The 15,524-nt window shown below is 35.7% G+C and overlaps 1 protein-coding gene across 4 annotated transcripts in view; it reads right to left on the reverse strand.

Annotated features, from left to right (window-relative positions):
* The window catches only part of PDS5A (PDS5 cohesin associated factor A), a 133,809-nt gene that overhangs the window by 39,825 nt on the left and 78,460 nt on the right, over nucleotides 1-15,524 (reverse strand). For 3 of the 4 annotated variants that reach the window (XM_061421178.1, XM_061421177.1, XM_061421180.1), the window contains exons 14-19: nucleotides 13,709-13,790; nucleotides 12,481-12,529; nucleotides 12,114-12,253; nucleotides 8,394-8,509; nucleotides 6,409-6,654; nucleotides 1,981-2,086 (exon numbers count right to left, since the gene is read on the reverse strand). In XM_061421178.1, the coding sequence (XP_061277162.1) occupies nucleotides 1,981-2,086; nucleotides 6,409-6,654; nucleotides 8,394-8,509; nucleotides 12,114-12,253; nucleotides 12,481-12,529; nucleotides 13,709-13,790 (739 nt within the window). The remainder of the gene's footprint in view (nucleotides 1-1,980; nucleotides 2,087-6,408; nucleotides 6,655-8,393; nucleotides 8,510-12,113; nucleotides 12,254-12,480; nucleotides 12,530-13,708; nucleotides 13,791-15,524) is intronic. The other variant, XM_061421179.1, reaches the window with a different exon arrangement.

Raw genomic sequence — 15,524 nt, forward strand, 5'->3', positions numbered from 1 at the left:
CTAGAAATAAAATTTTAAATCATGAGCTGCATATGCTAGCAACACAATCAAGATTGTATCTTGTAGCCTCCCTGGAGGCGAGTTGTGGCTAACAGTTCTTGACCGACAGCCCTGGTCCTGTTTTCTTCCCTACCTCTTAGTCTATTCTGATACGGGGAATGTGGGAAATGTGGCTCCTTTTTCATGGGAGTGATAGATGGGAACAAAATGCTAACACTAGGCTTTATTTCACTGGCAAAAGATACTCTATAAGAAAATATTTTAAGTGAAATCCATCACAAAAAATTTACTCATAAGTAGTCATTATTGGAAAATTTTAATCATGAGAGTCCCTTGGACTGCAAGGAGATCCAACCAGTCCATTCTGAAGGAGATCAGCCCTGGGATTTCTTTGGAAGGAATGATGCTAAAGCTGAAACTCCAGTACTCTGGCCACTTCATGTGAAGAGTTGACTCATTGGAAAAGACTCTGATGCTGGGAGGGATTGGGGGCAAGAGGAGAAGGGGACGACAGAGGATGAGATGGCTGGATGGCATCACTGACTCGATGGACGTGAGTCTGAGTGAACTCCGGGAGTTGGTGATGGACAAAGAGGCCTGGCGTGCTGCGAATCATGGGGTCACAAAGGGTCAGACACGACTGAGTGACTGAACTGAATGAACTGAAGTCATTATTGGAAAATTTTAATCATGATTACAAACATACAAATAATTGTTCCCTTTATTTACTAAGACATAAGTTCTAGGCTATCTTTAAGTTAGAAATAATGTGTCTACAAAGTTTACCTTCCATGAAGCAGAAACAATTTAGTCAGCCTGACACATGGAATAAGGCCTAAAAGAAAAATAAGGAGGTAGGGGAATGGAGTATGTAGCCCTCATTAACTTATTATATAAGAATTTTTTAAATGGGTTATAAAGTGGAGAACTTTGGTAGGGTTCAGAGTGATAATATTTACTTATGAGGTTTTAAAAATTCAGAGAAAAATGAGGATTTAAATTTGAAAAGCTGAATCAAACCTATTAAAAATGTTTGCCTTAAAGATGATTTTCCTCTGTAAAAAAAAATTTTATTTCCACAATCTGGAAACAATCTTGTCTTCCATCACTCCTCAAAGCAATAATTCTAACTACTCAGGCTATATTCACAATCCCTAAAACATGTCCTAAATTATTCTCTTTGATGATGCTGTGCTCCCCCTCTAGATTAAATTATGTCTCTTACTAATTGTTCAATTCTCTGACCTCTTTGGCATCTGTTTACCATTTGTTAAAAAAAAAAAAAAATCCCAATCAGATAAATGATGTCTTACAGTAATTCCTGTGAGCAATCCTACTAACCAATATGCAGGTTATTTGAAAGGTAAGACTAAATCATTTAGCACATACTGTTATAAGCATAGCAGGCATGCACATGATGAATGAATGAAACAGCAAAACTCCAAAAATATTATTTTATAATGTAAAATAATTACCTTAGTATAATTCAGAAAACATGTTATTTTTATAAAATGCTGTATTACAAATTTTAATCTTTTGAATACTTCCAATGAAATAAAGCCTGACCCTTGCATATCTTTAAGGTGATTCATATTATAACTGCAGAATACATATGGCATCTAGAAAAATGGTACTGACGAGCCTAGTAAAGAACAGACTTGTGGACACAGCTGGGGAAGTTGAGGGTGGGAGAAATTGAGAAAGTGGTATTGACAAATATACACTATCAGGTGTAAAACAGTCAGTGGGATGTTGCTAAATAACAAAGGGAGCCCACTCAGCCGGGTGCTCTATGATGACCTAAAGGGGAGGGACGAGGTGAGGGGAGGAAGGTTCAGGAGGGAAAGGATATATATATATAAAATTATGACTGATTTGCACTGTTGTATGGCAGAAACCAACACAAAATAGTAAAGCAATTTTCCGCCAATTAAAAAAAAAATGACTGCAGAAAAGACAAGCTGTTTTAAGACAAAATACCTTAAGAAGTTCAAGTCCTGAACGAATAGCTGTATCTGGACTTACACCCTCCTCTTCGTCATCTGCTGTCCCTTCTATTGATTTATTCATCAGTTTTACCAGTGCACTATTAAAATAAGACAATCTAAATTAGTAACACTACTAGATTAGTAACTATATCTTAATTGCATTGTAGCAGACATATACAGACTCTATGAACATCAAATTAAATATTTTCTGGAAGAAAAAGTAATTTTGTGATTTTTTAAACTTCCCTCTCTACATGACAAATGAGCTTATTTTTAGTTTATCTTCCCATCCATGTATAACAGTAATTCTAACGAAAAGCAACAAAATTGTCAAATGTATCAGAAGTGTGTATTTTTAAGTATAAGCAATGTAATATTCATATCCATAAATGGAGATCATTTGAAATTTTAAGAAAAACGTTAGGATAGCAGTTGCTAAATAGACAAATAAGAACTCACTCAAAATAAAAAACAAATAGTAAACACATAATGAGCAAAGGCATTGAATTAATCACATAATTAACTTATTGAATCACTAATACCACTCCTAGAGATTTATAGCAAAGAAATTGAAAGCAATTCATGAGAAGCATTGTGCTCTCTCTATATATCCACACACAGAATCAACAATTAAAAAGTATTTAATGTTCAACATTATTAGTTTTTCAAATACAACTAACCGCCACAAACTAGAAACTACCTGTTCAACAAGATACTATTTTAAGTTAAAACAAACACGATCTTCGTTCTTGAGATTTCATTTCCTTGTTAGTGATCTCCCAGTACAGGCAAATATTCAACAAACTTAGCTTTCACCCTACCTCAAAACAAACCCCCTTCCCCAGTAGGTGTGTGTGTGCTCAGTTGTGTCCAATTTCCATTAGGAGTCACTCCTTATTCACCTCCAACTCCTTCAGCCCTAAGCATCTTCTAATCTACTTTGTGCTGCTATATATATTTGCCAATTCTGAATACTTCATATAAATGGAGTTCTCAAGGTTCATCTTCCCCTGGGTCAGGAAGATACTCTGGAGGAGGAAACAGCAACCCACTCCCGTGGGCTACACTCCATGGGTCACAAGAGCTGGACACGACTGAGCACATGCCCACACATACGGTACCTCCAGGCTTAACTTTTGGAGGACTGTCCAACTGCTTTCCAAAGCACCTCCAACATTTACACCCATTAGCAATACATGAAGGTTCCAATTTTTCTACATTCCTTCCAACTCAACTTTTTGATCATAGCCATTCTAGTGGGTATAAATAAAGTGGTGAATCACTGTAGCGATATATACATAAAACAACTGTCATCACCACAAAAACCTACCTTACACTTCTTCTGTGGTTAATTCCCTTTTCCTACTCTGGCAATAACTGATCAACTTCCTGCCACTAGAATTTTACCTTTTATAAAATTTTATATATTTTGTGTTTGACAACTTCTATGTGACATAATGCTTTTGCGACTCCTCCATGTTGTTGCACAGGATCAGTGTGAACCACTGAAATGAACTTCCTCTCTATTGCTGGTAAGTACTTCGTTGTATAGATATACCACAGTTATTTTTATCCAATTACCAACTGATGGACTTCTGGGTATTTACACTTTAAACACAAGTAGCGGTGATGGTTTAGTTGCTAAGTCATGTCTGACCCTGTGACCCCATGAACTGTAGCCTGTTAGGCTCCTTTGTTCATAGAATTTCCCAGGAATGACTACTGGAGTGGGTTGCCATTTCCTTATCCAAGGGATCTTCCTGACCCAGGGGTCAAACCTGTGTTTCCTGCATTGCAGGTAGATTCTTTCACTGTTGAGCCAACAGGGAAACCCAAAGACATAATGACGTCTTCCTTTCTTATACGCGGGGCTTCCCTGGTGGCTCAGACAGTAAAGTGTCTGCCTACAATGCAGGAGACCTGGGTTTGATCCCTGGGCCGGGAAGATCCCCTGGAGAAGGAAATGGCAACCCACTCCGGTACTCTTGCCTGGAGAATCCCATGGGCGGAGGAGCCTGGTGGGCTACAGTCCATGGGGTCACAAAGAATCGGACACGACCGAGTGACTTCACTTCACTTTCTTATAGGCAAATGTCTAATATTGGGATTTCTGAGTTGAGACAATGTTGAGATAATCTGATGCTAAAACAAACTGCTTTCAACATCACCAACACACTGTTAGTTACGTATACATCAACACTTTGTATAGTCAGCAATTAGAAAAAAAATTTTTATTTTTGGTTATACTGTGTCCTTGTCGCTGCTCAGACTTTTCTCTAGTTGCAGAATGCGGGGGTTACTCTCTAGTGGTGGTACACAGGCTTCTCATTGCGGTGGTTTCTCTTGTTGCAGAGCATGACCTCTAGGGCATTTGGGTTTCAGTAGTTTGGGCACAAGGGCTCAGTATTCTACAGTTTCTAGGCTCAGAGCCCAGGCTCAATAGTTGTGTGTCATATGGGCTTAGCTGCTCCGCAGCACGCGGGATCTTCCCAGAACAGGGATCAAACTCATGTCTCCTGCACTGACAGGCAGATTCTTAGCCACCAGGAAGCCCCTCTATAGTCAGCATTTTTAATTTTAGTCAGTACCCCGGAGTTTACATAAACTCATGTCCATCGAGTCGGTGATGCCATGCAGCTATCTCATCCTCTGTTGTCCCCTTCTCCTTCTGCCCTCAATCTTTCTCAGGATCAGGGTCTTTTCAAATGAGTCAGCTCTTCGCATTAGGTGGCCAAAATATTGGAGTTTCAGCTTCAGCATCAGTCCCTCCAATGAACACCCAGGACTGATCTCCTTTAGGATGGACTGGTTGGATCTCCTTGCAGTCCAAGGACTCTCAAGAGTCTTCTCCAACACCACAGTTCAAGAGCATCAATTCTTCGGTGCTCAGCTTTCTTTATAGTCCAACTCTAACATCCATACATGATTACTGGAAAAACCATAGCCTTGACTAGATGGACTTTGTTGACAAAGTAACATCTCTGCTTTTTAATATGCTGTCTAGGTTGGTCATAACTTTCCTTCCAAGGAGTAAGCGTCTTTTAATTTCATGGCTGCAATCACCATCTGCAGTGATTTTGGAGCCCCCCAAAATGAAGTCTGACACTGTTTCCACTCTTTCCCCATCTATTTGCCATGAAGTGATGGGACTGGATGCCATGAAATGATGGGACTGGATGCCATGATCTTAGATTTCTGAATGTTGAGCTTTAAGCCAACTTTTTCACCAATGACATGTATTTTTTAAAAAATTATTTCCATTTTGAAAAAAATATTCTGATTTAAGCTACTAGAAGGAAATCCCATAAAACACGTGAATTTATAAATAAAACTACAAATATTTGATAAAATTTATACATGTATCTGACTACTCATAATTGTCAGTGCATGCATTTATTTAATATGTATTTACTGACTACCTATTGTGAACTAAGTCTTAGGGTCTATCCTGGAACTACAGTGTAAAACAAGGCAGGTATAATTTGCTTTCATTACGGTGTGGGTGGGATCACCATTATTAAGTCAAAAAGTTGTATGAGGCAGATCCAAATCTTGAAGCCAGAACTATAATTCTTCTTTTCGTGAAAGCAGTATTACTGATCTGTAAATCAGATAAATAATACATACTCCAAATATTTCACAGAGTATGATGAAGCAAAAGATCATCACCAATCCAAATGCATGTTCAAAACTGCTTGGATATCTTCCATGTGTCCTTTTCTTTCCTATCCTATAACAACTGCTCTAAATCTTTATCATTCTAACTCAGGTCTCCTTTTTAAATTCTTCCACTGAGTAGACTATCTAACTTTTGACCTAAAGGAGAACAATGGAGCTTTTAGGGAAAACTGTAATTTTCCTATTTTATAACTTCCTTTAATTTGTATCTATCATTTTTTAACACCATAGGGGAAGATTTTCTTCTTACTGGTCCATTTTCTTACTGATGGTGCTCCATCATACTTCTATTCCCCTTAACCTATCTTCAACCTCTTTTCTTTTAGTATCTTAAAAAAATTATTTATTTATTTCGCGATACCATGTCTTACCAATAGCTGTGCCCTATGGGATCTTTTGGAGAAGGAAATGGCAACCCACTCCAGTGTTCTTGCCTGGAGAATCCCAGGGACGGGGGAGCCTGGTGGGCTGCCGTCTCTGGGGTCACACAGAGTTGGACACGACTGAAGTGACTTAGCAGCAGCAGCAGTGGGATCTTTAGTTACAGCATTCGAACTTTCAGTTGTGGCATACAAACTCTTAGTTGCAGCATGTAGGATTTAGTTCCCCAACTAGAGATCAAACCACGGCCCCTGCCTGGAGTCTTAGCCACTGGACTACCAGTAAAATACCACTTAGTACCCTTTAACGGTATTTAAATATTTAAAATCACTCCATTAAAAACAAGAAAAGGCCTGCATACAGATTTCTGAAGAGGCAGGTCAGGTGGTCTGGTATTCCCATCTCTTTCAGAATTTTCCACAGTTTGTGGTGATCCACACAGTCAAAGGCTTTGGCATAGTCGATAAAGCAGAAATAGATGTTTTCCTGGAATTCTCTTGCTTTTTCCATGATCCAGAGGATGTTGGCAATTTGATTTCTGGTTCCTCTGCCTTTTGTAAAACCAGCCTGAACATCTGGAAGCTCATGGTCCATGTACTGTTGAAGCCTGGCTTGGAGAATTTTGAGCATTACTTTACTAGTGTGTGAGATGAGGGCAATTGTGCGGTAGTTCGAGCATTTTTTGGCATTGCCTTTCTTTCGGATTGAAATGAAAACTGACCTTTTTCAATCCTGTGGCCACTACTGAGTTTTCCAAATTTGCTGACATATTGAGTACAGCACTTTCACAATTTGAGATAGCCCAACTGGAATTCCATCTCCTCCACTAGCTGACGCTAGTGACCCATACCTCCATAGGAGACGCTCAGACACAGTTCCGTGTCCGTCTCTGTGAGGGCCCTGAGTCCTGGTGCACACAAGGTTGGTTTGAGCCCTCTGAGCATCTCCGGCGGGAATGGGGTTTGATTCTAAATGCGAATTTGCCCCTCCTACCATCCTGCTGGGGCTGCTCCTTTGCCCCTGGATGTGGGGTATCTCTATTAAAAATTAATAGCAAAATACCTTTTGCTATCACCCAGCTGTAAAAAACTACCATGTTTTTCTCAGAACCTTAGCTTTCTTATTTGCTAATAAGATTAAAGGATAAGATCTTAGTTAAAAAACAAACATCACCATTACGGATTGAATTGAATACCCTAAATTCATACGTAGAAGTCCTAACCTCCAGGACACCTCAGAATGTGACTACTTGGAAATAGATGAGATTTTAATTATTTAATGAGATAATTAAGGTAAACTGAGGTCAGATGGGTGGGCCATAATCCCAAATGGCTGTTTTCTTATGTGAAGAGGAGGTCAGGACACAGACGTGTGAGGAGAGCAAAGAGGAGGTTAACTGCATGCCATGGAGAGGCTCCAGGAGAAATCAAACTTGATCATGGACTGCTACTCTCCAGAATGTGAGAATACAAATTTCTGTTGTTTACGCCACATAGTCTGTGGTATTTTGCCATGGCAGCCCTAGCAAACTAATATGATTGGCATTTTAATACAACCAAACAGTGAGTCACGTACTAGTAATGGCTAGAACCAGGTCTCCTAATTCAAAGAAAAGAGAATCAATAAATGTTAGTTAGTAACCCCAAATGGAAAGATTTATAGCTGATGAGCTGGAAAAATGGTTAGTACAAGGTAGAAGTATTCTCAGAAGTTTACAATTGAAAATCATTAGAAATAAGTGAAACATATGAAATCATGGGAACAATTAATCAAAGACAATAGATGTCAATGTTTGTGATGCTAGCCTGCTTATTTTTTACATATTATTACTAATTTTTACACTCATCCACCAGGAGATGTTATACCCCTATTAAAGTTAAAAATAAATTAAAAACTAAATTAAAGCCAAAATTGGTAACAGATGTGTTCTGAAAGCAGATTAGTCTAATGGCAATCTTGTGCTCCTTTCATAATGCTATTCTGTTTCTCACATATCTCAAGTAAACAGTGATGTAATACATACTAAAAAACTTTATGAGGCCATGAAAAGAGTTAAGAAAACTCAAAGGCTGATGATAGCTATAGATTTTCTTATGTTCTAGGTTTTCTTTAATGAGAACATACAAGCTAAAAATAAACACAAGATTTCTTTCTAAAATTAAATAAAAAGTAATGAAACAAACCAACGATCAGAAAAGGAGCCTGTCTTTCTTTCAACTTGAATGATACATGATATAGGTTCCCTGTATACCTTTTGAGGTCTTGTTGGGGACCCAGAATTTAAACTTACAACACTGTAGTTTCAAATTATATTTTATTTATGAATGAATTTAACTCCTAGTTTACCTGATGGCTTCTGAATCAATGTGCACAGGTGCAATTCTTTCCAACAGAAATTTGACCATCTCTAGAAAAGGATTTGTTGGCTGCTTAGGATTGGCAAGTTTCCGGGCTATTTCTCTCTATAGGAAGGGAAAGAGTTTCACTGTAAGTACGATCCTTTCATGTTTTTCAAAATAAAAATGATCCTAGGCATCAAAAGCATTTAAGGATTTAATACCATCAGATGTAAAAAAAGAAAAAAAAAAAAACTTTCTCTGCTTTATACCCTGACTAAAATGATATACTCATTAGGCAAGCACTAGAAAATCTAGACTGTAGAGGAAAAAAAGGGGGGTAACATGGTATGATTTATGCCTTTTGTCTCATATTTCTCTCATGAAATTACTACGTAGTAGACAATCTTTAATGCTGTATATTTTTACAACTGATATGCATTTATTTATTTAATGGCTGCACCAGTTCTTAGTTGCAGCATGTGGGATCTAGTTCCCTGACCAGGGATCAAACCTGGGCCTCTGCATTGGGAGTGTAGAGTCTTAACCACTGGACCACTAGGGAAGTCCCTTTAGTATCTACTTATGAAAAAATTAAAATAATTTATACTGTCATGGGCATGTTTCAATGGTTTACTTCATAGTCTGAAAAAACTTTTCTTTTGGTCAACAATTTTTTTTTTTAAAAGAGGAGAAGACTTTTAAGTGTATAAAGTTTTTCAGTTCTGGAAGATCATAGTTGAGTTAAAAAATGGTGACATTATATCAAAGAGTTCCTGCAAAAGAAAAGATATTATTGCTGCAAGTTTCTAAAGAATATAAGGACTTAATGATTGTAAGAGACTGAATCATCCAAAGACAAGGTTAAATTTATAATGTGTTGGGTACTAGAGAAAGAAATTTACATTAATAACAAGTCTTTTCATTGATTATTTCTGATGAATAAGTGGAAATGTTAGTTGAGAAGATAAAGCACATTTGCTTTCCAAACTATAAAGCAATATAACAAATAATAGTCACTCTATTTATTAGTTTTTTCATGAAAAAAAAAAAAATTTAAGGAACTGTGTCCAAGGGGATAAAGGAAACAAATTTCTGTTGTACTTTCAGTGACTTAAAAAAAAAAATTAATTAATTTGGCTTTGCTGGGTCTTAGTTGCAACACTTGGGATCTAGTTCCCTAATTAGGGAATGAACCCTGGACCCCTGCATTGGCAGCAAGGAGTCTTAGCCACTGGATCACCTGGGAAGTCCCTCAGTGACATGTTGACACAAATTAATTATGAAGGTCATATTAAATTAGATAGCATCCATGTTTGCTATTAGAGAGTAAAAATCCAAAGGACTGAGATTCAGAAGAAAATTTATTAGTCACTAGGAAGTGCTTGATTTATTTTGCAAGTAGTAATTAACTCAGCAAAGTTTCAGCATTTGAGAAAATAAATATTTTAGTCAGTGCTTAGGTCCTTATACACTTTGGTCTATACTACAGATAGATATTTAACATTAATTTTGTATTATCTTTTGAAATCAGACTTACTTTGTGCAAGTCTTCCTAAAGAGGGGGTTTTCTCCCACTTGGTATAAAGTTTACTTGCTTTAACATACGATAAAGTCAGTGATTGTCTAACAACAACTATGCCATTGGAAAATTGCTAGGCAAACTATATAGTCAGTATTAAAAAATGAAAGAACTAGGCATTAGAAAAGAATTATGGTATTACATATAGTACAGGAAAAATAAAGGAAATGCTAACAGGAAAAAGAGTAAATCACATTTAAGCACAGTGATAGCACTATATAAAATATACCAATGTATATAAATAATAATATATTTAAGTAATTCTTCAAACCACATTTTATGTATGTAATATTTAGGTAATCTCTCATAACAATTATTTTTAAAAAGTATATCTGTCATAATCCTAAATGTAAGCTTATACTAGGGATAAGCAACAAGCCAAATTAGTATGTGGCAAGTAGGCAGCAACAAATAAAGTTTCCTTTACACGTTCAAAAAAAAAAAAGACTTTCTACATCTCTAGTCTCCTGCTTCCTACCATCAATCACCCTGAGATGTTTTCCTTACATCTGCTTTGCATATACTTTCTGGATTTGGAAGCCCTTAGATATATCTGTTCTGACAAATAGCAGGAATCACGTTACTATCACTTTTCAAACTCAAGTCCTGTTTTTCTCAGACCAAAAAGTACCACTTGATTGGGTTCTTGCAAATGATGAAATATGTAGAAAGAACACTGTCATGGGTCTATTAAGATCTGGACTCTACCTGAAGCTCAGTCACTAGCTGTGAAACACTGGATGAGAAACTTCACCTCTTTAAAATGTAATCTTTATCTGTAAAATGAAGTGGTTAAACCAATTATCTCTATGGTATTTTTCAAGCCATTTCATTCTATGATCCAATTATATTAGTAGATACCCAGCAGAACACAGTATTCTGGAACTGGAATTCTAAATACCAAGAAGTAAATGAAACCTTTAAACGTTCTCAGCAAACCATCCCATTCAGAAGTGCAAAGACAAGGTTATTTTGGGCACTTGTGACATTCACATCCCTAGGTACAATGGAAGAATCCACTGCTCTCTTCCCTAAACTGGCTTCCTCCCACCTCTCCCTAATTACTACTCTTTTAAGATCCTATATGCCTATTAGACTGAGAAAAAAAAAAACAAACATATTCCATGCTCCCAAATGTCTTTGTATATACATCTGTTTATAGTCCCTATATGCCTACTAGACCCTGTATGCCTATTACACTGAGGAAAAAAAAAAACATATTCCATGCTCCCAAATGACTTTGTATATACATCTGTTTATAGTCCTTATCCCTAATCACATATTTAAATAATTATCTTTCTAGAGCAAAGTTAGACATAAATAACTGAAATGACTTTCTTTCTCTTATTCATCTGTATAAGCCTGGTCCCAAGCATAGTGTTTGGCATATATATGTAATACTGTATTGTGTTATATATGTGTAATACTGTCATATATGTGAAATACAAATTTATTAATATTTAAATCCTAAAGGGCAGTCTGGAACCATGTATTAGGTAAGATACCTATATCCATATCTATCTATATCCTCTTAACAACCCTGTGAGATTGTTAACATTTAGAGATGAAAAAAATGAATCTCAAAAATACTAAACAACTTGCTAAAGGTCACACCAGTAGTAAACGGTAAAGATGAAATTAGAAACTGTCTCATAAAATGGTAAGTAAATGAATTAATTTTTCCATGGGTATTGTCAACAACTGGTTTTCTATAAAATAGTCTAAAAATAGAATGAAGACAAAAGCCTAAACAGGAATTACCTTGTTTATAAATGTGTATATGGCAACTGAACTATTGCTGATATACTGACAAGGGTTTTTCTCATGCTGATACATGGGAGAATACACACACACTAGAAAATTCTGATTTATCTAATAAATGTCTACTAAATACAAATAATTTTATCTTGCTCGATTCCTAGGACCAATCTCCCTGGCTTACTTCTCTAGTGTTTTTCCTGGAATTTGACTGACTAGTGACAAGTAAAGAGAACTAAGTCGACCACAGATGTACTCCTAGGTGATTCAGAGCTCACAATACTGTTACATTCACACAAATAAAATAATTTATGTAAAGCAGATTTTAATGAAATCTGAGTTTTTATAAGCAAAGCTAGAAGAACAAATACAGAAGTATAATTTACTAACCACACAAACATCTGCCTGTTTGCACGAACAGGTTGGACTGATTAACAACTCCAACTGAGATCGCAGTTTCTCATCATCACCGAGAACTTGGTTAAATTTCTTCACAAAATCTTGTGCTTTCCCAGGATCAGGCAAATTCTCTAGAAGATTAAAAAAGAAACAATACTGCAAAAGAAAAACTACTAAACTAAAACCAAGCTGTCTTAAAAAATACTGCTGTCCTACCAAAAGATAAGACTATATGGGTCTTAGAAATAAAATTATTAAGGATTATTTTTTCTTACTAAATAAGTATTAAACTGATAGTTCCACTGGGTAAATTATTTGATGTCTGCTATAAACCTACAAAGTGAATAAATATACTCACTTGCTATGGTCATCAGTTTTCCAAACATAGCAGAACAGTTAGCTTCTGACTGAAATTTAAAACAGAAACAAATGACGTCATATGTGCTAACAAAATTTCATTAAGAAAACCTACACTCAGTATTGTACATTTTCTTAAGTTAAAAAAATCCATCATAATATACCCAGTAGGAAATGGCTTACCATATCTACAGCCTATGCAGATAACAAACAACCATGGAGTAACAACTATTAAACTAGCACAAACAGAAGGAAAGGAAATGCCAGCAGGAAGGTATTTTAAAAATTTTGAAAGTTATATAACTTTCATAGGGAAATTATCTTGTCAGAAAACAGAACAGAAAATAATGAAAACAATTATCGTATCAAAATTACTGTGAAACTATACACCAAATAAAATTAACTAAAAATGTGTAAAGTAGAAAAAATTTCTTTCTGAATAGTTCTACTAGCTATTCTGTGGCCCATTAATTAATGTATCACCTTCCTTCCTACTGCCCTTTCCTCCATTACAAGAGTACTCTTTTATTAATGAATCTGTATGATCCCATGGACTTCCCACTTTTTTTAAAGTTTTGTTGGATCACAATCATGCCCATTCATTTATGAACTATCTGTGACTGTTTCTGCACCACAGAGGCAGAGTTAAGCAATTCCAGAGACTGTATGGTCATTTACCAAAAAAAAAAAAAAAAGACAACACTCGCTTTAGGCATCCATGGCCACTGAGGGGGTCTCTGTGCATGGTTCCCTGGCTAAGTACACCTACTCTAGCAAATATGTTTAGAAGCATTTATATTATTTATGTTTCTTTTTTCAACCTTCAGAAAATGCTGGGCAGCATTTCTTTGTTAATTTGACTTTGGAATCTTCAAAGGATTGATACCTGATTTGATACTGATACTACAATGACAGACCAAAAGTCAAAGAGGAAAAAAATTTGACTTCTAATATAATTTTATACTGAGATTTAATTCTAATTATTTGAAAACTGATAAACTATAAATTCTTAGTGTCAAAATACTTGATATACTAGAAAACACCATTTCTGTGCTCATGGTGAAAAATATTTTTTTAATATTCATGTGAAATGTAAATTTATCTTGGATAACCACAGAAACTAACTGACATTTAGAATATAAAACAGCTGAGATACCTTTTGCTTGCTTCATTATACAGAAAAATTAACAATGACTAAAACTGTGAATTTAAACAAATCATGAACCTACTGTAGGCTGCTTGTGCAAATCCAACAGTTCTCGTACATGACTTCTAAGCATGTTCTGACACTTCCACATTTCATTGAGAGCTCTGTAAATAGTTATAAATATGAAAAATATACATAATATAACAATACTGGTAATTATTCAACTTTACTAGTTTTCTCACTGCATGGTGTAGATACGCCATTCTTCTACATCTACCTAAAATTTAAAGCTTCAGAAAATTTACTTATTAGGATTAAGACAGTTTGGTTTACAATAGTAAACATAAGGCTTCTTATGAGAGAAAATATTTGAGAAGTTTTCAAGGATGAATAGGATCTTGCCAAGTAAACTGAAGGAATTCAGACATTCTAAGCAGAGGTAGCCAGAAAGTTCTGCTACAAACAGAGAGAAAAATGTCATTAAAGTACACGGCACACACAGGGACGTGAAAAAAATTTATAGGCTTGGAGGACAGAACGTGAGTAGGGGAGCATAAGGAAGCTGGAAAGTATTATAGAAAAGGATCAGATCGTGAAAGGCCAGGCTAAGGAGGTATGCATGAAATAGTGCAGATGACTTCAAAAATGAATTTCTTGGAAATGATGTGGATTCAAAACATGCCAAATTTAAATTGAGTTTCTTTACTCTGGATTCTTTTCTCTCCGTGATAGCAGATTTTCTTCTCTTACAAACCCACTCTGTAATTTCAGGTGCTCAAAATTAGTTTATTTCTGAGTACTCTTTGCCAAATATAACAGAGATCAAGACCTCTGGCCTGGAATTTACTATCTACAGTGAACGTTATGAACTACTTGCAAATCCTTAAAATGATGGCTGATGTCTTCTAATAGGGTATGTTACTCTGTGGACTTTCTGCTGAAAACGCATAATCTCAACCCAGTAATGAGGAAACACTGAATGAACCCGAACTGAGAGAACATTATATAAAATAACTGACCTATGCAACACTGTTCTGAAAACTGTCCAAGTCATAAAAGACAAAGGCAAACTGAGAAATGGTTCCAAATTTAAAAAGACTAGAGACATGATAATTAAACATGCAACATGTAATCCTAGAAAGGGAACAAAAATCCATAAAGGACATTATTTGGACAATTGAGGAAATTTGAATACACACTGGATTATACAATATTTTATCAATATTAAACCTCCTGACTTTCAATGAAAGCACTCTAGTTATATAAAAGAATATCCTTGTAATTAAGGAATACCTATGTATTAGATGTAAAGGAATGCAGTGTCTGCAAATTACTATCTATGGATCAAAGAAAGTACGTATGTAAAGTACGCACAAATGATAAAGCAAATGGTCAAAAATTAGGAATTTCACTAAATGGGATTTAAAAAGTTTTGTTATTATTTTTGAAACTTTTCTGTAAATTTGAAATTATATGAAATTAAAGGTAATATATATATGTGTAAATGTAATAGCTGAGGTTCTTATTAAGGAGAATCAGAATTCTCAATAAGAGGAGTTACTTACTTTTTTAAAAGCTTTATTAAAGTGGAATGCCCACAGATTCTAAGTGGCCTGGGATATTTAAGTTATGGTGGCTGTCTGAACAAAATTATTAATAGTGCCTTCTTTCAATCTCAAAAATACTTGTTTCGACAATCAATCATACAGTTATTCTACACAGAAGTGATCTGGACATGTTCTCCTGACAAAGAAACAGTTCTTATTTCTTAGGCTTAGTATGGTAAACCTCCAATAACGTGATTTAGATCCCAGTCAACAGGTGCACAAAAGACAATTTTGACATGGGGACTTCTCTAAATTCCTGAAACCATATTGCTCAGTTGCCAAATATATCTA

This window comes from Bos javanicus, chromosome 6, assembly GCF_032452875.1.
Source record: "Bos javanicus breed banteng chromosome 6, ARS-OSU_banteng_1.0, whole genome shotgun sequence".
NCBI lineage: Eukaryota > Metazoa > Chordata > Mammalia > Artiodactyla > Bovidae > Bos > Bos javanicus.